Source organism: Falco rusticolus, chromosome 8 (assembly GCF_015220075.1).
Source record: "Falco rusticolus isolate bFalRus1 chromosome 8, bFalRus1.pri, whole genome shotgun sequence".
NCBI classification, from domain to species: Eukaryota; Metazoa; Chordata; class Aves; order Falconiformes; family Falconidae; genus Falco; species Falco rusticolus.
In genome coordinates this window covers 26,490,001-26,515,000 of record NC_051194.1, presented here as the reverse complement: position 1 = coordinate 26,515,000, position 25,000 = coordinate 26,490,001, and the positions used below count along the sequence as shown (strand labels likewise).

The following is a 25,000-nucleotide window of genomic DNA, read 5'->3' as shown; positions in this document are numbered from 1 at the left end:
TACCGTGAGTCTATTCTGTCCAGGCTTGAGCCCAGCAAGTTGCCTCATCACAGGTCAATGAAAGCCAACTGATAACATGGGCCAAACACATACCACGACATGGAAGTGAGTCTTCTTACCCAGCTAGCCTTGCCTGGTTTCTGTAATGACTGACTGAAAAAATTAACCACAAATTCAAAAAAAAAGAACCCCACAGCTAGGAGAACAGGACTGAGCTGTCCAACCCTTCGTAGGAGGAAAACAACCACTTCTGTGTTTTTCCACAAGTGTGAATAATGAATGCTAAGGTGGGGAAACTGAGGCAGACCTACTCACGACCTTCCTGAGGTACCACAGACAGTAGCAGATGCCACTGGCTCTCCCATCTGATGTTCACAATGCAAAAAAACCTCCACAACAGGATGCATTTGCACATTTATATCGAGGCCACTGAACTAATTTCCGTAATAGATGAAATGTATCTTTTTACGCAGATCTGCTTTTACTGTTTGATTTTAAATAGTAATGAATTACAGTCTTTGCCCAAGAAACACTCAAGTGAAGCTCCTTCATTCAACCATGACTCTTCTAAATTAACATGGAGAGGACTACATGCACGGCCACCACGGGATCCTCACTCTAAACGCCTCCCTGTACCTCAAGTTAATTTACCCAAATATTATTTACTTACATGCCTTTCAGTGTGATTATGCCTCTCCCAGATAAGTAGAGACATTTAAATTTTCCGTTTCCTTTTAATTTCCAAATGTTTACACACTACAGTCTGTTTATTGAACTGTTTACTAAAGTCAACGCTTGCTCCACTTTATTAACCTCCTCCACAGTTCTTCTGAGTTTTACTCCACCACAGCTCATTTCTGGGCTGTGCACAAACCGCTCCCTTCCCTCTTTGGCAAAGCAAATATTTCCGAACACCAGAATCATTCACTTCACCCTGCAGTGGAGCACCTTTCAACAGAAACACACCCTTCTCCTTCCAAATCACTACCCAAATACACATGCACACACAACGCGAGCCTTACTGTCGTTGTGCTCTTGACTAATTGCTTTGAGGATTTTTCTCCAACCCCCTAAATCCCCTTCCCAAAGTTGGTGCACTGTGTAGCTATTCCATGTAACGTGTATCCTTTGATTTAGCTTGCCGTCCCTTGGCATATTCTTTTCACATTCATCTACACTAAGCTGCATTTTCAAGCCACTGACCAAATCACCTACAAGATCTACCTTTTTTCCACCGCTCGCCATCATTCATTGGAGCTGCTTCTGTAGATAAAACCTAAAAAAGTTCAATCACATTCAGGACCTCATCCAAACCCATTACCTACGTCACAAACAAGACAGGTTCCCAAACGAGCCTGAGTTAAACCATTCCCATCTCAGGAACTTCGCCACCCTCAGATTCTCAGAGCATAGAAATATTAATTCAGTGTGGCCGGAACTCCATACATGTATGTTATGAACAGTTAAGTTGGCTTTTTGATAGTCTAAGCTGAATTATAGACCTAAAACTGGCTGGTGGTGGCTCCTCTGAAGTACAGATACATCTCCGTGAGGATATACTTTATATATTTATGCATGGAAAAGGGAGGAACAGGTTAAGGGATGTGCCCTAAACCACCAAATCTGTGACTGAATTGATACGACTGATTTACCAAACCAAATTTAACGAACAGATTTTGAAAAATCACTGCCATTAAGAATTGCTTGACATAGGAGAGGTCGGACTACCTAAGCAGGCTGTATCCCCCTGGCTGTCTTTAATCTCCTGGCCAAGCACCCTCTCAAGGCACCATTTCTGTTTCTGAAGAGGTTTTCTTCTTAGTTTTCAGCCCTTATAAATCTGATCCGTCACTGCAGAATTTCTAATAATATTAGATAAAACTTCACCGAACTTTCTCTGGAATAAACTATTTAATATCCTTTATTTAAGACATGTGTGGGCAATCAATTCCATGGTATTTACTTGTATTACACACACAGTATTCATCATCTTGACAATTTTTTAAAGTTTTAGAACACCATTTCACTTAACAGTTTAAAAAAAAAAAAGATTTATTTGATGGTTAACTTTGGAACAAGTTATCTGCATTAACTTCCATTGTTTTGGCATAAAGTAGTTCTGTATATTTTACTAACAACAGCGGAGACATGATAAAGGATGTAGGCAGGGAGCCATACACAGCTCTTGCTGCAACCCACAGCGTTCGTCTAACAGCATTAATTTTTTGGACTTTGATTGGAAGACGTCTCTGTGCTCAGCCACTCGGATTTTGCTAAGTACAACCATGGATAAAACCTTGTACCTGACTATAACAATCGTAACTGCGGAAAGACCATTGTAAATCATATGTAGTATAAACTTGTCCATATGATTGGAATGATATAATGGATACTGTAGTCCCTAACCACTAGCTAATGTTCTTTATGACACTCAAATAAATGACCTGAAAATAAACTAATAACACCACGAAATCTTCTAAACCGGTTCATGTGCATTTCCCAAAAGCATGCTGGAGAAACACAACGTCTAGTTAGCACATTTTTGTGTTTACACTTTCTCCGGAACATTTCTGCTCCAGCTATTCTGTTTTTCCTCTTCCAGGCTCACATTAATTCTCCTTTTCTGCCACCTTCCAGGCAATCATCTCTCCATCTAGTATCTGCCCAGATCTCGATTGTTTAGTAACATCAACAGCTTGTGGGACTTCTATGTCACCAGCCACAAGTCTATAACCTGGAGATAAAACAAGTGCTCCAGTGTTTTATTTGGAGCCAGTACCTGCCCCTGCACAGCTCATCAGGTTTTTTAATTTCTTGCCTAAATTTCAGAAGACACAACCTCTGAGAGGCTGGTTATGGAATAGCAGAGCTGGGGAAGGAGCAGACACAGGGATAAGGAAGAAATTTTTCACGAGGGCAGTGAAACACGGGAGCAGGTTGCCCAGTGAGGTGGTTGATGCCCCATCCCTGGAAACATTTAAGGCCAGGTTGGACGGGGCTCTGAGCAACCTGGTCTAGTTGGAGATGTCCCTGCTTATTGCAGGGGTTGGACTAGATGGCCTTTCAAGGTCCCTCCCCACCCAAACTATTCTATGATTCTAAAAAACAAGCTAGAGAGCCACTGCAGCAGGCAGGTAGGACTTGGCTATTGAGAAGGATGCACCAACTCTCTCAGTCTTAGTTAGGGCACACACTAGGCACATTAGAAAAATGCCACAGCATTCTATTTGTAATACGGGAGAAGGAATTTATTGTTATGATTAACTTGTGGGAGTGAAATCTTCTACATGTGAAACTTTCCAGAAAAAACTACCAGCGAAGCATACAAACATGAACACTTTCAACAGATTCCACAAGGTACTGTCCCTTATATTTAAAAAAAAAAAACCTGGAAAATGTTTTACTTGTATGCGTAACTCATATATATTTAAACACTGAAAGTTCAGAACAAATAGTGAGAGACTTAGATATCTAATTTTAGTATCACAACTTGTTTCCAAAACTTTCCAAGCTGTTAAGTCTTTTATTTATCCAGATTTTTGAGGATCTCTGATACGTTTAACAGTCAATTTTAAAACTTTATGAAGACTTCAAAAACAGTAAGCCTTGAAAATGTTCCCTTTTTGCATACTGGGTATAGATGTTTAGTTAGAAAGATGGGTTAAAAATTAAAAGTAGTAAATATATAATGAAAATCCCATATACTACAAGTCAGAGTTTTAATCTAAATATTTGCTAATTTGAATAACTTTTTTTCAAACTCCTCAATCTATGTATTATGTATTTTCTTTTCATTTATGCCATGAAACCCCACTCCAAGGAAACCCATGTATTTTTCCTTGAATCAGACATGTGCATTTTCCCCAGCTCTTTCATGTCAGCATGTTACATGGTGTGTTTTTTCACAGCGCTTTACTTGCCCTAATGAAAAATTACTTATGGGAATTGTTTTCCTTTTCAAGGCATCAAGAGTCGCATTGTGCACCATTTTATTAACAACAATAACAACAACAAAAAAAAAGATGGAAGGGCCATGATGTCACTGCTCAATGAACAGAAACCACATTAGAAAGACTAACTGGGGTGCTGGTTTAGGTTACATCAAATTATCTGGGCAAGTTCTGTACACTGTAAACTTTGAATAGGTTTGAACAGTCGCTCTTGATAAGCAAGGATAATTGTTAAGAATGAATATAAACTAAAGAAAAAAAAAGGAATCTGAATTCATAAAAACTGGCCCTTCTGTAACCGTAGTTACATTTGGAAGCAAAGTTAAAGATGGTTCTGAAAGTGAAGTGGGTTTTTACTTTTTTTTTGTGTGTGTGTTATAATGTTGCCATTAATATGTTTTAAATAACAAAGAGAGACAGTCATAATCAGATATATTGGAAACCTCCCCCAGGCCTTGGAGCTGGAGCGCACACATTTTAGAGCTGCTGTGTTTCCTTCGTCACTGCCACACCGTCACAGCATAACTTACACTTTAACCAACTCATGGCCTGAGAATCCCCTTTGTCTGTCTTTAAACACAATCACCACTGCCTCTTTGCCAACTGTAACATCTTCAGTAGAATTGATGTGACCTGAAGCAGCTCTGGAGAGCTGTGATCCCAATACCTGGAGCCCATTTGGCTTAGAATGGTTGCAATGGACAGGCACTTCTGTCCTTCGCAATAACTAGGAAATTCCACTTTCTTACTTTCTGCTTCCTTGACTTGATCCTGTTCCCATGCTGAATTTGCTCCCACAGTTACTACAAATACATGCAAAACGATACAACCATGCACACATATGACTGGCCAAGCACTGTACAAATATCAAAGCTGTGTGGGTATCTCTGAGCTTTTTCAAAAGTCAGAATTTTGTCCACACTCTTTTCTAAGGGAAAAAGAAGGAAAAAAAAAAAAAGGCAAGTAAGAAAGGTTATGAAAGCAATTCTTTGGAGGCCAAACTGGAATAGGCAGCAACTATGTTTTTATACTTATATATAAATTTATACGCTTATATATTTAATGTTTTGGATCACCTGACAGCAGAAAACCCAATGCTTTTATATTTACCTACTTCTAGAAAGATTGCAACAAACGACAAAACTGGGAGACTAGCCTCAGTTCAGCAATTTTTTTCTCTTTTTTTTCTCTGCAACTACTGTCACATTTTGCTCTACAGCAAAAAAGAGTTGCTGAGTGTGCTCAGGTGTCCTGAAGCTGTGCTACAGTTCAAACCGAAAAGCTCAAAAGAAGATTCCTAATATTTAGGGAATTTGATATTAGGGTTTACTGAAGTTGTCACATACTTTTAGGGATCTAATTTCACTTTCTGATCTTTAGCAATAGTTGTAATTCATTCAGAAGAAGGAAGAGATTACTTGTCAGCAGTAATCTCTAACACAGATAATGCCATATAAATATTAGGGGCTTATAAGCATGGACAAGGATTAGGAGCAAAGAGAGAGAACAAAAAGAAAACTGAACTGAGCCAAGATTAAGCACTGGGAAGGGCATGACAAAAGAAAATTAAAGATCTGGGACTCAGCTTGTCTTCCCATGGTAGAATACACGTTTTCCTGAGTAGAGTAAGTAGGGTTTACACCGATTTCCCTGTTTGCAAACTACAAGATACAGAAGTATGAAATATTATTTGAGACGTGACTGTTACCTTCTCTCAACTACTCTCTTCCCTGACATGGAGCAATACAGACTAGACTCTGGGAATTCCGGAGGCTGGACAATCTCTGGTCCAACCTTGTGCTCGAAGCCCATCCAGTTGGACCAGGTTGCTCAGAGCCTCATCCAGTCCAGTTTTAACCATCATCAAAGGCCAAGGATAGAGATTTCACACTCAGACACTAAGTGTGTGAGAGGTGCTGCAGCTAGCAGCTTGCAGGAAGGTCTACAAAGGGAAAAACACCACAGGAAAGAGCTGAAGCTGACAGCAGCAGCAGGACATCTTCCTTCCTAATACTCATCTCCTGGCCAAAGAGAGAGAAGAACTGGTATGTAATCCATACCAAAAGATGCACCAGGAAAGGGATATCATGAGATCTGACTTCTTTCCGACAAACCAGTCAAAACACTGCTGTTTTAGCAACAAATTAGCTGAATGCAACAACCTTTGTCACTCCAGCAGTGTGCCTGATCAGCCCACAGGATCCAGAGATGCTCTGGGAGAAGAGAGGCTGCATCCAGCTCAACTGCAGGTGGTTGGTTTTGACTCAAGTGGTAACTTGGTCGGTTGGAGCTGGGAAGGAAGATGAGACAAGGCAGGAGAGGAGAGGTGTCAGCAGTACAGAGTAGAAGAGAAACAAGATAATTCTCAGATTCCTCAAACCTTAACTTCCACCTGTTTTCCCAAATAATCTCTGAGCAAAATCCCTCAATATCTAGTATCCATATCTGACATTGCCACAAATACCCACTTTTACTTAGCATTTACACTTTTCCTCCCGATCTAGTTTCACTCTGATTCAACACTCCGATTAGTTTATTCTTCACGATGACGTATCTGTACCTCAATCTAAGAAGGACAGTCAACCTGACCTCCACCTTCCCCTTCAGTATTACATTGGAGCTTCTAACACTAAGATCACCGCTCAAGATGCGCTGTAAAGTCTGCATCCTAGATAACCAGGATTTTAACTAAAGCATTCTACAACCATTACTCCCCAAAATACATAACAAGATACTACCTTCCAAAACACAAGCCCACAGTGAAACTACCAAAAAAGGACCAAAGGCCGGTAAAACTACTCCAAAACAAATCTATGCCCGAAAGTCTAAGCTTTCCTGGTTTGGGGTCCTCCATGCTGCTGCTGCTGTTGAACATCATTCCAGCCCTAAGCACGTCTAGCCTAATCAATTACTTGTGGAATTATCCCATTTTGTTACATATTTATTCCTGACAAATGACTTCAACAATATGTTAGGTGCTCCAGGTTAGCAAAAAAAAAAAAACAACCAAAAAACAAACAACAAAAACCCAACGCAAAACAGATAGTGATTATTTGATTATTCTGCATTTTGCTAGCAGAGGGGAGACTCTGGACCCACTTAAGTCAAAGGCAAAGCTCCCTTCCACTTCAGGTGAGACTGAGTTTGACCCTAAATATATTATTTCTGAATTTACACCTTCCAATTCCCTGAAATCTTTTAACACTGTATGCAAGAATCTGTGCAGTTATAATTTCTAAGAACATCATTCTCAACAAATGAAATGGTGATAATTTAAAAACTCCTCAGTAAGATGGTAATGAACTACAATACATATTTTATAACACAGATGAAAATAACTTATGCATTATTTTGCACAAGATATGAAAACATGAATTAATTGATAGTTTAGGAAAAAAAAAAGTAATTTTCTCTATAATTAAACATCATGACTGTGTAGAGCTGCTGCACCAACACTGCAAGGTAACAGACACAGTTTTGGAGCCCTAAGAGTCCCCTTGATAACAACTGCCAGAAATTTAGAAATTGTTGACTTCAGTTCTGCTTCTGCAGAAGTTCAAAAGAATGAATTACACTGTGGGGAAAAAAGTTAGGCTTCTGAGAACTGCAAGTTTTTTAAGAATCCTAAAGGATTGGTCCTGTTTATTAGTGCTTACTTAAACAGAAAAAAACCTGCTCAGCTCTCCAGTGCTTATTTAGAAAATGCAAATTTCATATACAGCTCCAGACAATACAGTATCCCTTCTTGCTCAACAGAATTGGAAATGGGTGTTTGAAAACTGATACCACTCGTTAAATCGTCTTTTTTTTTTTTTTTTTTTTTAATTAAAACTAATACCAGGATCCTGTAACATATAATTTCCTGTTTTGTGGAAATACTTCTAATCAGGATATATGGAATGGATGTCCCCTTTAAACAGGCTGTTTTGCAACATACGCAATGCAGAAGGGAGTGCTATCATAACACTTCAATAGTTAAGTGACTTTATGAGAAAAATACTTCCAAATGTTTCCTAAAACCTTCCAAACCGCACCAAAGAACATTATCGTAATATTATGTTTCCCTATGGCCTCCAATATTTAAACTTGCTATTCTCGAAATGATACTTAGATGAAAAATATAAGTTTATGTAATGTATAAATTGTTCCTAGAAGAAAAGCTGCCTTTAGAATTACTCTGTATAGATGTCAGATATTTTACATTTTCAATAGCCTTTCTGTATTAATTGAACAAATAGTATGCTAGTGCTTTGGGCTGCACGTGAACAGCCTGTATTTTAAAACTGAACAGTCACTGTGTGATCTTATTCATAGCAAATACTGAAAACAATAACTGTCCTAACCGATTACATATCAAGTTACCCTTAATAGATATCCATATTTCTTGCACGGTATACATAATCCATATAAACTGTGTACCATATATCAATACCATATTCCAGCGAATCCACCATCAAAGAGTTCGTTTATAGTAGGTTTTCATTTGACTTGGGGTTGTAATGTTCTGTGCAAGCATAAGCTAACCATTTCAGTGATTTTGCCAGCAAGCTGCTTTTTGGCAGATTATTGGCAGTACATATTGGCAACAAACTAGTGCAACTAAGCCCTTCTTATAACTTACAGGTAAATAATGATTTTAATAAATTTATGTAAAATGTTCCACTTGCTCACATCTGGTTTTGATAAGTCACTCGACCACGCAAATCCAAACTTCTGTGCGTTTCTCAGGAAAACACATATTTCACCTGCGTTATTTAACACTTTCTCAGGTACCCCAAGAAATAAAGAAACAACGAAGTCTACCTCCACTTGAAGGCTTAACTGAAGAAACTTTTACCTGACAAAGCTAGAGAAATTAATTGAAAATATTAATTGGAGGCACACAAAAATCTAAAACACATTTTGTCATCAGTATAACACTCAAATAAGAAAAACACAGGGCGGCTGCAGAGCTAGCACAGCCACAGTCAGAGCAGATGTCCGGTCAACTGCCGCGGGCGCTGAGGACCGCGGGGTAATGCCAAGACCTGACCTCCATTTGACAATGTGTTACGGTACCAGATTTATCTGCACTTTTTTTGCACTACAACTGAAGTTTACCTGGGTACGCATCTGTGTCTCACCTAAGCGGTGTGTTTTAGAGGCAACTCTTGAATTTTAATGCCAACTTTGCTAGCGGGTCAGTGCCTCGTTGTTCAAACGCTAAAAGCCTCTCTCCATCTCTAGAACAAGAACGGCAGCACCTCTCTGCCCTAGAAAGATCATCTTTTTGTGAGAAGGCTCTAAAAATGTTATTACTACTAGTAGCAGTGTCGTTACAGAGGGGGGAAAAAAGGAAACCCCAAACCCCTGGACTCCCTTTCTCTGCTATAAATCAGTATGACAGAAGACCACTGATCATCTGCCTTTCAGCATCCACATACCAGAAGGCTCCTCGGAGAGGCTGCACCTCCAAATCACGTAAAACACATGTGGTGCATTGCTGAGCTACCTATGATATTAAAGACTGACACCGAGAAAAGAAATATTCATCTTTCTGCTGGAAAAAGGAGAAAACAGTGTCAATAAAACCAGCACTGTTACCCTTATGTGCTGAGTTACCAGCTTGGTGACATATATCTACAGGATGGACAACAGGAGGGATGGTGCCTACCTGGTAAGGAGATACAGGCTTGTGAACACCTTGAGCTGTCACCTGCTCTGCAGCAGGACATGGCCATCCCGAACATTACTGCAGTAACTATATTTAAAAAAATATAAAATAGTAAGATCAGAAACCTCAGAGATGCAAAGAGCTTGACCGTGACTGCTCAGCCCAATGCCTTGTTTCTACAGCTCCATTGTTCATATAGATACACCTGCCGTGACCATGAAGAGCAGTACTCCCAGTATGGTACTTTGAGATTTCTGATGAAATAGGTTAAAAAAGTGAAAGAAAGACCAGCACATGAGAATTTAAAGGCAAACGGAAAAAACCCAAAGCATTTAATGACACCAAGGAGAAGCTTCTTCAGCATCTCCCTCCTCCTATGGCCAAGCCACCACTTCTCAGGACACCAGCTCCCCAACCTGCCATGCCCTACCTGGTGACAACCACTGCCAGGTGCCCCAGTGCTCCTCACGCCTTTCACCCCAGTGCTGGGAGTAACACCGTCAGCCCATTCCATGCGGAACCGTAACGAAGGGAGGCAATGTACTTTAAAAGGTTTTACATAGCCAATGCCCATGGCTGTTCCTCTGGGGGATACATCTCAACGTTCTATCAAATAATTTCTTTAAACGCAGCCTATAATGAAGAGGGAACAATTATTAAGCATCAGATTTTATTTGTGTCCAATTCAGCCTAGAATTTGCTTGCTGGTTTCAAGCATTTATTCTTTATGGAGTCAGCAGTTAAGGATTTTGTAAGGCTTGGCAACATGGTTAAAACCCTGTGAATTCTTGTTGAGATCTATTGGACGTGCTGGTAAAACTCGCTGTTGCTATTGCAGACTTGCTTTTAATTTGATCTGTTTCAAGGATTCGGTATCCTTCCAGCATGTTAGAAACCTAAGGGCATATATTTGTATTGTTTAAAGGCAGGAAATTCTGTGAACTGAAATGAGAACATATCCCTTTTGCCTTTATGGACTTTTGTTATTTTCTCTTCCTTTTGGGGTTTTGGAAACAGAACCAGTGAAAGCTGAAAGTTTGAACAATAGCAAATTACTTTCAAGGAAAAAAAAAAGTAAAATACTGAGCATACTTCTGTAACTTTATTCATACTTATTCATACACTTTATGTAAATTGGACTTATCAAGGCATCAGAAAACACTGTTTGCAGCAGGGCCTGGGACTGCAACAGGATCATACTGTTTTTGTCATAAAAGACATGGACTTTGCTGGTTTACTTTATTATTATTCCTTTACTACCTTGTATTAGCTTGTACCCCACTGACTTCATGACAAAGCCAATTCGTTTCATGCTAACCACAGAACTAGGGCAATCGCATTTTTATTGTAAGGAGAAAAACTATCAATTTTTATCACTCTTTCACTTGAACTCCTTGTCCAAAGAGTCCTACACCCCTCCTTTAATTGATGCAAAAGGTAGGTCTGAATTCTGGGATACAACACAAGAACCGGTGAAAGATGAGCAGGGACACATATTCCACTAAGGTTAAGAGCTGGACAGATAGCGCCTTTTAGACTACGAGAGCAGTAAACTTTCTTACTAGCAGCAGTAAACTAGTTCTTACTAGCTAGTTCTGTGCTAACTAGCAGGAGGAGTGGAGGTAGAGCGGCTGCGTTAGCACGGAGACCTGATCTCAGCAGCAGGCATCAATCCCAGTGCAGTACTGCACAAGTATGTCCACACCATTTTTGGTGCTCCAACTAGCTTGGTATCTTTAATACCGTATAATAATAAAATTTTTATATATATATAATGTATAATGAATTATACTGTACTGTTTTATAAGAATAGGGTTATAGGTGATAGCCACGGTTATGGCTTTCTGGAATACTGCTGCATGGCAGGACTACAGAGATTCAACTAGGTCTGCAGCAGAACTTGCTGGAAGATAGCTCACATGCAGCAACCCCAACTGCAGCCATTTCAGCAAGAGCCTAAACACTTACCCAGCACTTACCCAGCGGTGTTCCTTGCATACGGCATACAACAAGCTGACCATTCCTAGCTAATAAGCTTGATAGCTAAATATAGATTTCAGTGGGATGCAAAGCTTGAGGGAGATACATTCGACACCCAGGATTGTGCGTGGCCACTGGACCTCTCCTCACTAGTGTTTCTTCACACTCGCTAATCCCTCTTCCTGGACAGCAGCAACGATGACACTGGTGAACTGCAGGACTTTGGGTTATTTGCTTTCATTTGGTGCCGTGCTTCATGCCCATCCCAGCTACTCTTGGAGGTTATGACAACTGAAGCAGGGATCACAATGAGACACTATCAATCATCGTAATAAACACAGCTGAGCTCTTTCCGTGCAGTCAGAGACTTTGGTGGAGAAGAATCTTAATAAGAGATTTGAAAGGGCATGAAGAAGCGGCTTTACTTAAGTACTCACAATAATGACTTCCAAAGAAACACTCCTGACCACCAACCCTGGGGAATAAAGAGCTGAAAGATGCTCATGTTCCCCTGTGGATTATCTGTCTTGTGGATCTCTACATAAAAGCAAAGGGGATCCGTAACTACCAGCTGTCATACTTCTACAGTCTTTCCTGCAGAGGTGGGCAATGAAGAAACAGGCTTGGCTCCCACCCAGACATCACGCGGTACATCACCTTCCTGATGGAAAAACCAGGGATCCAAAACCTAGCACCTATGATAACCACAATTACCCCAGCTATTTTCAGGGGCACTTAACCATATATTCTCTCTCATTCCGAGTACACTAATTTAACAGTTTTGCCCCAGTGGTCAAAGAACAATTAATGTTGTATCTGCAAATGTAGCAGCACACAAATGTTTACATCATGTATTCAACATGCGCAACTGACCATAAGCCACCAGTTTACAGGTCCTGCATACCTTGTTCTTAGTTCTTCCGAGAAACGCAAAGACTCTTAGGGAAAAATTACAACCAAGTTCATGAACTACACAAAAAAATGGCTGTGACACCATTTATTAAAAGTAATGATAAAGTAGAAGGTCCAACTAAAAGGAGCCGATGCACTGTTTGCTAAGTTGTAGCTGCAGACAGAATTTTTTGTGCCGACATCAAAAGAACAAGGTGTTCATATAAATGGCATTTTATTTTGATCCTATTATTCTATATGAGCTCAAGGAGAGATCAAAAGAAAAAGTACCCAGGTTCCACTATTAACACTTAGCATAGCTCCAGTCAGAAAATCCTTTCCAGATTGCTAGTGCAATTTAAAGCCCAGCACATTTTTGTTGTACTGTTGGGTAATATACCTGAAGGCACGGTTTTGATTCCTTGCCCACCTTCTCCATTGTGGAAAACTGTTTCTGATCTATAGAATTTCTGTTATTTCCATTTGTACGACAGTAACCCCCAGACACCCTAGCTTCGGGGACTATGCTGGTACGGGAGGTACCCGCTGTCCCAGGGAGGCTGCTCTCCATCAGAAACTCAGTATCAGAGTCAAGCAGTAAAGTCTGGTTCAGCCCCTGCCAACAGCAGTTCCACTGGAAGCGAAGCCCACCAGCTCCAGCTCAGTCTGTAAACAAACCTAATGGGCCTTTAAAACATGTAAAGGTTCCCCCTGATAGCTGGCAAGAATAAACGTGCTTTCATATGTTGTATTGCTTATTATGACATTATCCAGGACTACTACTATTAATTAATGGTTCTATTGCCTCTCTTAGAACCCAGCGATGCTGCATAAAGAAAAAATAATAATAGATTGTATTTCCTACAAAGCCAAAGTACGCTTCCAAATTTTAATATTCATGTTTTCTTTGAATGTAAGCTTCTTATTGATGATTCAGTAATTTAGGGCAGAGACTGCAGAATTTCAGTTCCAGTGAATTTCTTTGACTTTGATTTCTAAGACTGCTAATAAACAGGTACAGCTTATCAGACCATCTTTAGAAAAATCAGCAATCTAGCATTCATAAGGAGAGGGGAAAAAAAAGAAAAGAAAAGAAAAAAAAAGAGTGCTTATGTCCTTCTTCCCTGCCTTGCCTCCCCCTACCCACTTGCTATTAAAGCATTTGTGTTAAAAAGTTGTTCCAAAGTTTACTGTAAATGCCAAAATGTGGGCACTGATCCCACATGAGCTGGCTCAGCTATGGCCCACCATCTTGAACATATTCATTTTATCAAACCACATTCCAGGAGGGCTTTTTGGGGGTTTGTTTTAGGGTTGAGGAATTTTTTTTTATTATTTTTTTTTTTTACTTAACTTTTCTCTAGTAATAGTAGATTGTACATACATGAGATGGCAAGTCGTGACTCTGGGAGCTCGCACAGTCAATGCTAAATGCATGCAGGTGAGCTGTGGCTTAGAATGAGCATTACAATTATGAGTTAAATGACACAAAACATCTCATGCACAGTCAGAATATGTTCATGTTACACACAGCAGCCAGCTGGCTATAAATCCAAGAAGTAAGCTGGAAAGCTTTAGAGTTTAAATGGATGAATACAGATATAAATGGAAGAACAGTGGTTTGTTGCCATATGAATGGCTTTTAACTGAAAAGAGTGGATTGCTTTTATGAGGGTTTTCCGAAAGAGTAACATTGTTGAGATGAAAAAAGAATGAGGATTGGGACATTCCATATATTTATATTTTCTGTTTTGTTTTGAGACAGTGAAGTCTGATTCAGCGTGTCTGAACAATTACAATATGGCTTTACATACAGGTGTTCCTAGTGAACAGGGACACAAGTTCTTTAATAATACCTCTGCAGCTGATGATCCATAAACAGGATTGCTCTATTAATTTATTTCAGATTCAAATTATCACAAGCTGAGCTGTAAGAAGCCATGAACCATTTTTCCTGCCATATTTCCAGCTTTAAGTAAGGCATGCTAGAGCCTTCTCTACTCTCAATATATGAATCACTGAACCTATGGCAAACGATCCCACCGGCGCACAAAATCACCAGACTGCTAAACCAACGCCTTCCTCGCAGGCACAAAGGAGGAGAGAAGCATTTCTAAGACTTTCATTCTCTGTTTATTAAATGATGAGGACTAGCAGAACCTTCTAGAATACAGACCAAAGATACAGGTTTTCATGAACCGATGAATCTGAATAACTCTTCCTGGAAGTTTTCCAACAGGTTTTCACAAACGGATGAACCTGAATAACTTTCTAGAAGTCTAATGACCCCACTTGAAAATTTGGGGTTCTTACCAAGACAAACACTTGCCCTTTCTCCACTCCACTCAGGCAGATGTAATTCCCTCTTGAACTCAAAGTCATAGCTTAGATTCTTACCAACTCCAATATGAGCTAAACTTTAAAAGATATAAAGGAACTACACATTCATAAACTATGTTTATATTCATTTATGTTATATATATTATATATTTATACATATATAAAATAATGTTTACAAAACTTTTTTGATGTTTAAAAAGCGGCTGTAAGCTCACGGTTTTGATGTGCTTGCTGTTGACAGAACCAGATGGAAACTGTAGGAAGACTGATAACGAGTTTGCTCCCCAAAACCTTTCTCCTGTGTCTCTGAACTGGCTGAATGGGAACCAAGAGGGAAAAGAACAAAGATTTGCTGTTCTTTACAGTCACGCAACGAAAGTGTAGGTTAAGTACAGGAAGTATTTGCAGATTTCAGATATTTTGTGGACCTTTGTTGCTTTTCCTTGCATTCAGATCTAATCTCAGCCCCAGTACAGAGCCGGACTTTCATGTTCTGCTGTCCTTCGCTGATAGAAAACTCAACCTACTGTGACACTTCAGCCAAAGTAGACTCAAGACACAAAATATAACTTCAGCTTTTCATAGGCATTTATTCATGCCAATGCATTAAGGAAAAAATGTTTCACCAAGACGACGAGGCTTAAAATTATACTGCTGAATATGTTAATAAAAATATTTAATGTATACTCATAGTAGAATGTAACCTACAGACTAGAAAGATATAGTTATAACTTTTAGAAGTCTGGATAGACAATTTGATGTTCCACATCAAATATGTCACAAGCAAGTGATCTTTAAGCCCCATGGGTATAAAAACACCGAGAGGTGGTTCTTTTTAATACCAAATATGCATATACCTCCAACTCACTCCAGTTACCATCAACAACTACTAGAACATTTTTAGATGGTCCTTCAAACAGAAGGCTAGTATTCTCACTACAATTTTGAACAAGCAATAAATTGTGTCTGGTACTTTAGCTTCAATCAAGCATCAATTTTGGATTATTTGTCTGAAGTCAGAATTCTTAAAATAAGCCAGTTTTTTATAGAACCAATTTCTGGGGAAAAAAAAATCCCATTCACATTTTGAGTGTAATCAGCTATTCTGATATTACTGGCTCTGAGTTGGAAGTAAGGTACGTAGCCATACAGATAAAGGAGGGCTGTATGTAACTCAAGAGGTGTTCCACGAGTACGCACGTGAACAAGCATAAACACCCCAACATTGTTTTAATTTTATTATGCTGGTGTATCACCTTTGGTTCTCAGAAACCTTCTTGTATTAACAGCAGCATTTCATTTTGCACATCTTTTCCTGCTGTCTCTATGACCCAGGACCCTTTTTACCCCTTTCCTCTCCAGTATTTCCTTACTGCAGGATGGCATTGCATCCTGGTTACATTACAGGTTCACACTTTATTATGAATATTTATTATATATGCCTACAGAAAGGGTGCTGCATTGGCCATGTGAAGTGCTGAGTGCTTTCCTATCACAGTGGCTAAAAATGGGTTTAGGCGTCTTGCAGGAGAAGGGCTCGTAGCACGATGGGCAACTCAAATACCAAATTTGTCAATCAGCAATATTTGGCATTGAAAATAGTTCTGAATATGAATAGGAAAATATCTGGCTGTCAGATATTCATATGCCAGAACACTGTTAGGGAAATTTCCAGCTTTCACAAGAGCATTCAGCTAATTCTTGATGGATCATCTGTATCTTTGGGTGCTTTCTGGAAGCACATTCCTCCTTTTCCTTTCTTGTCCTTTGTGAAGAACACAGGAGATGCAACTCTCGCCAGAATGTCAGAAAAATATTAACCTCTAAGAACTTGGATTTCAGTAAACAGTGAGATCACTGGAAATCTTAGCTTCTGCATATGAATTAGAGGAGAATAATGGGACTGAGCAAAAAGTCACAGACTATGTTCATCAATATGTGCCTTTTATGTAAACTAGATTGTTAACTGAAAACCAGTTTTCAGAGTCTCTTAAGAAGCAATCACCCTAAAATTAACCTAAGTGCTGTTGGGGTTTTTTTGTGGTGGTGTTTTTGGTTGGGTTTTTTTTGTTTGTTTGTTTGTTTGTTTTTAACAACGGGGGATGTGCTTCTTTGGACATTCTGAAAATTGCTTGGAGCAGAGTCTGCAGCAGCCAAAGGCTTTGGGGTCCATGTCTCAGAGGCTCTGCTGTGGCAGGATGGGACCGGCAAGGTGAGCGAGCGCCGGTGGCTCTGCTCGCCCTGCCACCAGACAGCAAGTGCCACGTGTGGGTCCTGGCATTGTGTCACTGAACGAGTGGGACCAGACGTGCACCAGTAGCAACGGGACCTGGATAAAGGGTGGGAAGACATCAGGACAAGGGCTGCTGTGGGGACTTGAGATGAGGGCAAATGACAGCCTACAGGACCTACGGATGAAGAGGAGACTTGGCATTAACATGACCTAACTTAAGCAGGACCGTGTGACGGCATTGCACAGGGTCATACAAGGCAGCAGGACCCACCACAGCTGGGCTCTGCTCACTACCCACTGCATCAGGTCACAGACTCCAACAGAATTTCAGCTCCCTTTCTCAACTGATCATCACCATGCCCTTAGCTTTCAATTTTCAACCATTTCTTTTCCCATTTACCTACACTTGCCCTGTTATTTCTACTAAAGCTACCCCCATGAGGTACGTGGAGCAAAGTCTTCATGAACAATTTTAGTTTTCTTCTATACGGCTCTCCTTAAAATATTCCTTCACTCACTCGTTCAGCACCTAGCAGTGACTCATTAAAAAAATAAATCTCCTAATAGTAACACAGTGATAGATATCAAAGGTGGAAATTGGCAATTATTTTGTACTCAAACGGCCTGAAAACACCTTCAAACAGCATACAGAGGAAAGGTCTGTATTTGTCTACAGATGTATTTCCTTAACGTTTTTTAATCAATTTATTTCAGCAAGAATGACTAATTTAAATTTTTCAGGGTCTTCAAGGACCTCATTTTATTAATTTTTATAAAAGGCAAAAAAGTAGATATAAATGTTTAAAAGGCAGCCAGGAATATGTGCAGGAGTTTTTGTGCAAACAGTGCAATTAAATTCAAAATACCAAACACTCAAACTACTGCTGACATTTGGTCTGAGTGGCTTTTGAATTCGCACCTATGAAGAATAAAAAATAAAATAAACTCCCACTGGTTCTGAAGGAGACTGATTATATCCTTTGCAATATTTTACCACAGAGCAGCTATTCGCTCTTTCTACCAGACCTGACAGCCATTCAAATGCACTGGTTTTGCTGCACACTAAAGTGGAAATATGATCTCTACTTGGAAACTCCTCTCAAAAATATTTTCGTCTGTCAATTCTCAGTAACTGCATTCAATAACAAGCGTGACTATTGAACTTTTAAAGTATCAATGTTCAGTCATCTTCCCGAGTTTACATATTGCAGCTGCAGGGAATAAAAATGCTGAAAGACTGTGATCTCTCCCCATAGTTTAGATGCTTATCGTAACCTTTTTTGATATTTAATTGGCACTGCTTTCTTCTCCTTCATTTCCAAACGGATGAATCACAGACTTGGTCTTCCAGGAACCAACCACTTTAGCTATTCTCTGCACTTCCCTCAGCTCTTCCTCAGCCGCAGCCAGCCCTTTGCTTGACCCCACCTTTCATAAACGTTCAACGGGAGAGCCTCCGCTAAAATGCGTATTAAGCCTTCTGAGAAAGGAAGGACTAACCAACACCTAAAACCTAGAATTATGACAGCAAGCGTGCCGGACCATCCCACAGCCGCTGCGGCTTGTTTGCAGGCTGGAGTAAAGAAGAGTCACCGTTGAAGGAGGTCGGACTTCTTCACTTTCTTATTCAATAATAATGCAATGCTCAGTCAGGTGCTCTGTTCAGAGTTGCACACAGGATGCTAAACACAGACTAGCAAAACTAAAGGGGTCTAGAGACAGGGTACTCTTGACTATAATTATCTGCTGATCTTCAGTTACGACTTGCAGAAAACTAGCTTGGCAATGCAACAGCTCGCTAAAAGAGAAACAACTCATCAGCTGGTTATTGCGCCCCAACTACTTGGACTTCTCCCCCCAACTCCTCTGCTGTGCTCCCAGATCACCTCCCACCTTCGACATATGGACACAAGAAGTCTCACAAGTGCTGAGGTCAGTTTGACCACTCCTGTTCATTTAGGTTACATACGTATGTTTAACTACCTTCTTACAAAGTATCTCACTGTACTGCTGGACCCACATTTCTATCAACTGCATTGATTACAGGCAACGCCAAGCTAAACTTGTTCTCAGACGTGATTTTATGAAAGAAATAATGCATCTTATAAAGCATTTAAGCCTGTAAGATCTTGTTACTTGTATTAAGTAAATTCCAGGGACACATCTGAATTCTGTGAGCCTTTGAGGTCCCGCAAAACCTAACAGCAGAGCCATGAATCTCCTCCATGAGCCTACCCTGAACATCCAACCAGATGACCAGCAGTGCTTAGTTTTGTTACACATGCATCAGATGGTCATGGGCAGTGAATTTTAGTGAATAACATTTTGAGGAAAACCAATATAGTTTTTGCATTAGAAGCAGAAAAAAGGAGGCTGAGGAAAACACCCACCTCTCAGAAGACACTAAGCACCCTTACAGAGAAAAGCAAAGAGTAGAAAGGTCAGTAGACAAATTCTACTGTCACTCAAGCAGAAATACAGGAAGGTGTTTCATTTGATCTCAGATGCTGACTGAGGGTCACATCAGGACACAGAAGGAAGCAACAGATGACTGAGATGGCTATTTCAAAAGGTCTGCAGTTCTCTGATGCTAAATTTATACTCAGATGCTTAGAGTGAAAAGTGTAACAACTAACTTTCTGTGTTACCATCATCGGGGGGGGAAAAAGCTACGAACAAATGGAAATCTAGCATCTGGGAGTCAACATGGATCTAGAATTTTCTGAATCAGCCACATGAGTGAAAAGGGCTGAAGTATACCCAAGGTAAACGCAGATGATTCTCAAAACAGAGAAAACCACCTTGGAATCTTTTCCTGAAATTACTGTACCCCATTCTTCCAGCAGCACCGGCCCACAAACCATGGCTGGGCCCCATGATCTTCAAGGGCTCTTCCAATCTAAATGATTCTACGAGTCACCCACCAACCCGAGACTGGAGCCCTTCCAGAATACACACGTGTAAGGGACCACATAAGGTTCAAAAAAGGCATTCTAACAAACTGTCTAGGAGAATGCCCCACCCTCTCAAATGATACCCTAGTCATACACACCATTCACTGCTTCCAGGTAAGAGCACTGCACTACAAACCATCTTGGCGTAAAAAACCCCTGCTAAACACCCACAGTGCAAACAATTTGCAAACAACTGTCCCCCCCAAAGGCACTAAATATCACTGCCACACCGCTTCTGTGCTCCTGCTCCCCCCATCCACAACGTGCTTATCACCATCCATCACTCACAGACTCTGGCTCTCCGTGGACTGGCCTTAGCTACTGGAAGCAACTGTTCTTAACAACAGTATCCTTCAGAAAGAGCAGAACCGTTCCCTTCAGCAGCTCAGACTTTTTTAAATAGGCGCACACATACACATATACACACACACCTGTCAGTGTGTGTGTGTGTACCTACCTATATATACACACACACAAATAGGTATATGGGAGATTTTCTGAGAAGGAAACTATGGAATAATTTCCGGTAGCTATGAACAACTTCCAAACTTAACATTTTGAGCTCCTAATGCAAAATTTGTCTATTTAACCACTTTTTTAAGAAATTTTTTTTTAATTGATTTATCTATTTTTTTGCACATTAAGGTCATTAAAAAACCCCAGCTACTCCACTGATCTTGGTCAGATCTTCATGGGGATCGTAGCTACATAGAATCAACCACCAAGAAAAGGTTTACGCTCTCCTTTCTGCAGTTATTCAAGAGCAGAAAATAACAGGGCAGTGACTCCTAAGCTTTTGAGCTCGGTTCTGTCACAAACGGCAGAAGTAATGCCCGGCTGTGTCCCTTTCTGAAGGGGCTTTGGTGCCATCGTTGAGGACTAATGGCCTAATGGCCAGGAGGGATGCAGGAAGCCTCCCAGTCCCAGCTGGTCCCCCCTATCTACCAGCAACTGCTGTTTTCAGCAGTCCCTCAACTCCTCTGCCCTGAACAGTCAGTTATTTTGCCCTGTTGCCAAGAGCAGTGGTACCTGATCTACTTCTGTGGCTTCCTGACTTTACTGTAGCACAACCAACAGCAACGATAATAAAAAAAAAAAACCTCTCCAGAGCAACACGTTACAAAAATCCAGGCTCTTCTAAAAAAAAAAGTTTCTTCTAGGTATCGTGTTTGCAAAGAGTAATAGGAAATGCTATTTTTAAAATTCTGGGAATGCAGTCCTTAACTCAAAATAGTTCCAGAGTTATTTGCCATTAGTTATCCGTTACAATTCAGAACCTGTGCCTCACTTGGAAATTTAGTATGTTTACTCTGGGTTTTATAGTATACTAAACGGTTTAATTACTTTTTACAGAAAGTAATACAGAATTATTTGTAGATTCAGTAATAGAGCCAGTAAGCCAACGATCTTCCATTTCTGAAGTTCCCTAGTTATCCTGAAATAATAAAAATACATCAAGACAGCAGCGAGAAAGCAAGTGGACAGTTCTCCACAGCATCTCCACAATAAACAGCAGAACCGCGATACTTCACCAGAATGTTCAAAACCTAAATTGAATGGCAGCATGATTGCAGTGGTTCCAGTTATGTTAATTAGGCTGAATTCATGGTTCATTGATGCTGCAATTATGCTGCAAAGAAATGCTGCAAGCATGCTATCTCATCCTCTTGCAGCCTGCTGAGTACGCTGCCATTATTCTTCTTGTGGCAAAAAGACTTTCTAAAGAGACAGTATGTAGGAGTCACATTTATACGTACACCACACGGTTGGCGAAGACGCAATTAGACGATCGCATTTTGATACTTTCTTCTTTTTCAGGTTTAATAGGGAAAACAGCTTTCTGAGTTCATCGGCCATTTTTTAAGCATGCTTTACTTTGCCAATTTGCATACTAAGCATATAAATTATAAGCCTTATTAGCCCTGTTTCAACTGCAGGGTAAGTAAAGGAGGTGAAGAGTTTTGCCCGAAGTTACATCCCTCTTCAGTGGAAAGAGAACCTGCATAGCTCCCACCTTCTCTTAATGACATCTCCCGATTGCCCATTGTGGGTAGGACACGCATGCAACCCAAAATGCAAAACCTGCTGCTGTGAAAGACGGGTTAAATGAGTGGCAGGGTGGTTTTCAGTTCCCCATCACCCAGGGCTTCAGCTTAGGTCTGAGGAGGAAGGGGTCCGCAGTGACTCACACAGCCGCACAGAGGTTCTGCTGGGTTCTTAGGAGCTTCATGTCTCAGATCTTCAGAAGATGACAATCATGTCCAACTAAACCAAACAAATAATGACTTTGTGATACAAGAAAGCAAGAAAAACATCAACGATTAATTAAACTGATGACTAAATCTACTCTTTAACCAAAAGCCTATTTAAATCTATATGCCTGCAGTGGAAAAACTTTACTATTTTATTTGCATTTACCATAGTAAGTAACTTCAGTGTTCAAGTTACTCTTGATAATTAAAAATACATTAAAGATACCTACAGATGTCCACACACGATGAACATTAGAGTTAAATTTGTATATTTATATCAATTTTGAAATTAAGATATATATATTTTGAAATAAACTAGAATATTGCTGTATCTAGTCCAAGCAAATTGCTCAATTAAGTACTGCTTCCGATGTCAGATTTCTAACACTGACTGCTTCCTTATTCTCCAAGAACTTTTTGGTAAGTGAAAAGCCATTGTTGCCTGTTCCTTAGCAATAACAGGTAAAGAGATACCCAAGGAAAGAATAAACAAACCAAGTGAGGACTAAAGCAGAATACTACAACTTATGTCCACCAGTCCATAATATTTACAAGCGACAGGGGTTTCAATGAGGCATTCTGTGAAATAAAGGGAGGCAAGGGGGCACTACACTCTCAAACAACTGAGAGAAGACACATGAGTTGAGTATGTTGGCCTGTGATGAGCAGGAAATACTTTAATACGGTAGCAGCTCTTTCTCTAAATGTGCAAGGTGTACTTGCCCTTACACAGAAGTCTTCAAAGCTTTCCAGTTTTTCCAGGGTTGAGGAGGCAGGGACAGGGGAAGATGATTTTTCAAGCAAGCAGCCAGTCTGGTTTCTTTTAAGAAAGGATCTACTTTTAAAACCAGCCTCTTCAGAAAATGCATTTTCCAATGCTTTTATTCTCAAAGAAACATTATGTGGAATCAGGTGTCTAAACAGAAGCTAGGTCAATGCATACCTCCAAAGAGCTAAGTATCCTTTAGAGCATAATTTCCAGGTTCACAATTGACTTAAGCGCTTAGAAGTTCAAGTCTCATTAAAAACCAATGGTGCTTAAGCACTTGATTTTCTTTTTTTTTTTTTAAATTTAAGCAGATCTTGAAAAAAATTTGATACCAGCCACTTCAAAGCTGGCTCTCCGAACTCTGGGATGATTGAGTTTCCATAATACAATTACTGTTGTAATGGAGCTGGATTGAAAGCTAGGTTCAGCTTTCAAACAATCTCCCCAAAATAGTTGCAGATGATGTGCATTTTGGCTTTCTGATCCTCAGGTGACACAAGTATGAATGGTATTAGCCAGATATGCATTAGAAAGGGAAGGCAATACTCTAACTAGAAATAACCATCTTTTCCACAGATGAATGGACATCCATAACAATTTAATCTAACGAGACATCTAGCTTACATGCCCATTTAAAAAATGATAATGGCAGTTGTCTGGCAGGTTTATTCCTCAATGCTCCATTCAATGACTATTCCAGTTCTTTTGCTTTTTTTTACCCCCACTAATATTATCGCAGGTCTTTTTCCAGATTAAATGTACCAGCAGTTCTCACCCAAGCCAGAGCTTCAATTAATACCCAATTTGAGTCTTAACACAAGGAACTCATTCATTGACTGAGCTTTGGATGTGACTTTTATAATGAGTTTCGTAATGCTCCTAAGACGAGGAGCCTAAACCAGTTTGACACTGTCATCAGTCACTACATAAACAGAAATCTCAAAGCACATCAGGAATAACAGAAATACTTAACGGGTACTAAATAATATTGGTTTGAGAAATAATTTGTACTTTATGTAAGAGCATGACAACAAAAATTCTTTTCTGATATACAATGAGCCTCATGGTTCTGGCTTGCAACCTACTCTGCCTACTTAAGCTGGAGCTTAAATACAACACTGACAATGATGTCAAGGCTGCCAGACAGGGATGCACGTGTTCCAAAAGTTTTATTACTCTCACTTGAAAGCACTACCACGGATAGGAGGAAAACTAAATATTAAATACACCATTAAGGGGAAAATTATTTCAAATCAATGAAGCATGACAAGACACAAGTATACTGTTTCTCAATTTCTTTTTTCCTAATGTACACTGAGAAGACAGTAAGGTAGTAAATGGCCAAGGCTCAAATACAGGACATAAACCAGATGAAACTAGAAACGGCGTTAAGTCTTAAGAACAAGCTCAAAACTGTGAAGAAAATTAGCAGAGTTGACAGTTTGAACTCATTACTGGCTTCACACCAACCTTTTCTCTTCTTGAAAGTAGGTAAAGCTGGTATACTGTTAAATTCTACTAATTTTACAGAGTTTAAATACTTCTTTTAAAGCGATGCTTGCCAAATCCACTCCCAAACCAAAATCGACATTATTTTTCTCTTGTACGCAAAGCAGTAAAATAATACTGTAAAACATAAACTGGATATTTTATTTATAACAAAAAGATGGTCTAATGCCTACTGAATACTTGCTGCTCACCAACTGAAAGGTTACCAAACATAAAACCAGTTTTACTGATTCATTAGGTAGGCAAAACGCACTTGGACAACCCAGGGTAACAACCCACCCTTACCGGTGCTCTTTAAGCGTTGGGAGAAAGCATGAACTGGTCCACGAAGAGGCAGCCCAGTTCCTAGAGCCTTTCTCACTGCCAACACGTGCTACAATTGCATTAAGTTTAGTTGGACAAAGCGTTCAGTCCAGCAGGCATTATCGGTCAGACTCTGAGCATCCCGCGACTTCAGCACAGCCATCCT

General features: G+C 40.0%; 1 protein-coding gene across 15 annotated transcripts in view; it reads right to left on the bottom strand.

Moving 5' to 3' along the window:
• Positions 1-25,000, bottom strand: part of GTDC1 (glycosyltransferase like domain containing 1) — a 185,756-nt gene that overhangs the window by 37,650 nt on the left and 123,106 nt on the right. Inside the window, exon 2 of one of the 15 annotated variants that reach the window (XM_037396870.1) lies at positions 22,191-22,266. The exons of the other annotated variants lie outside the window; for them this stretch is intronic. Coding sequence (XP_037252767.1) covers positions 22,191-22,231 — 41 coding nt within the window. The 5' untranslated portion in view covers positions 22,232-22,266. The remainder of the gene's footprint in view (positions 1-22,190; positions 22,267-25,000) is intronic. 15 annotated transcript variants of the gene reach the window in all.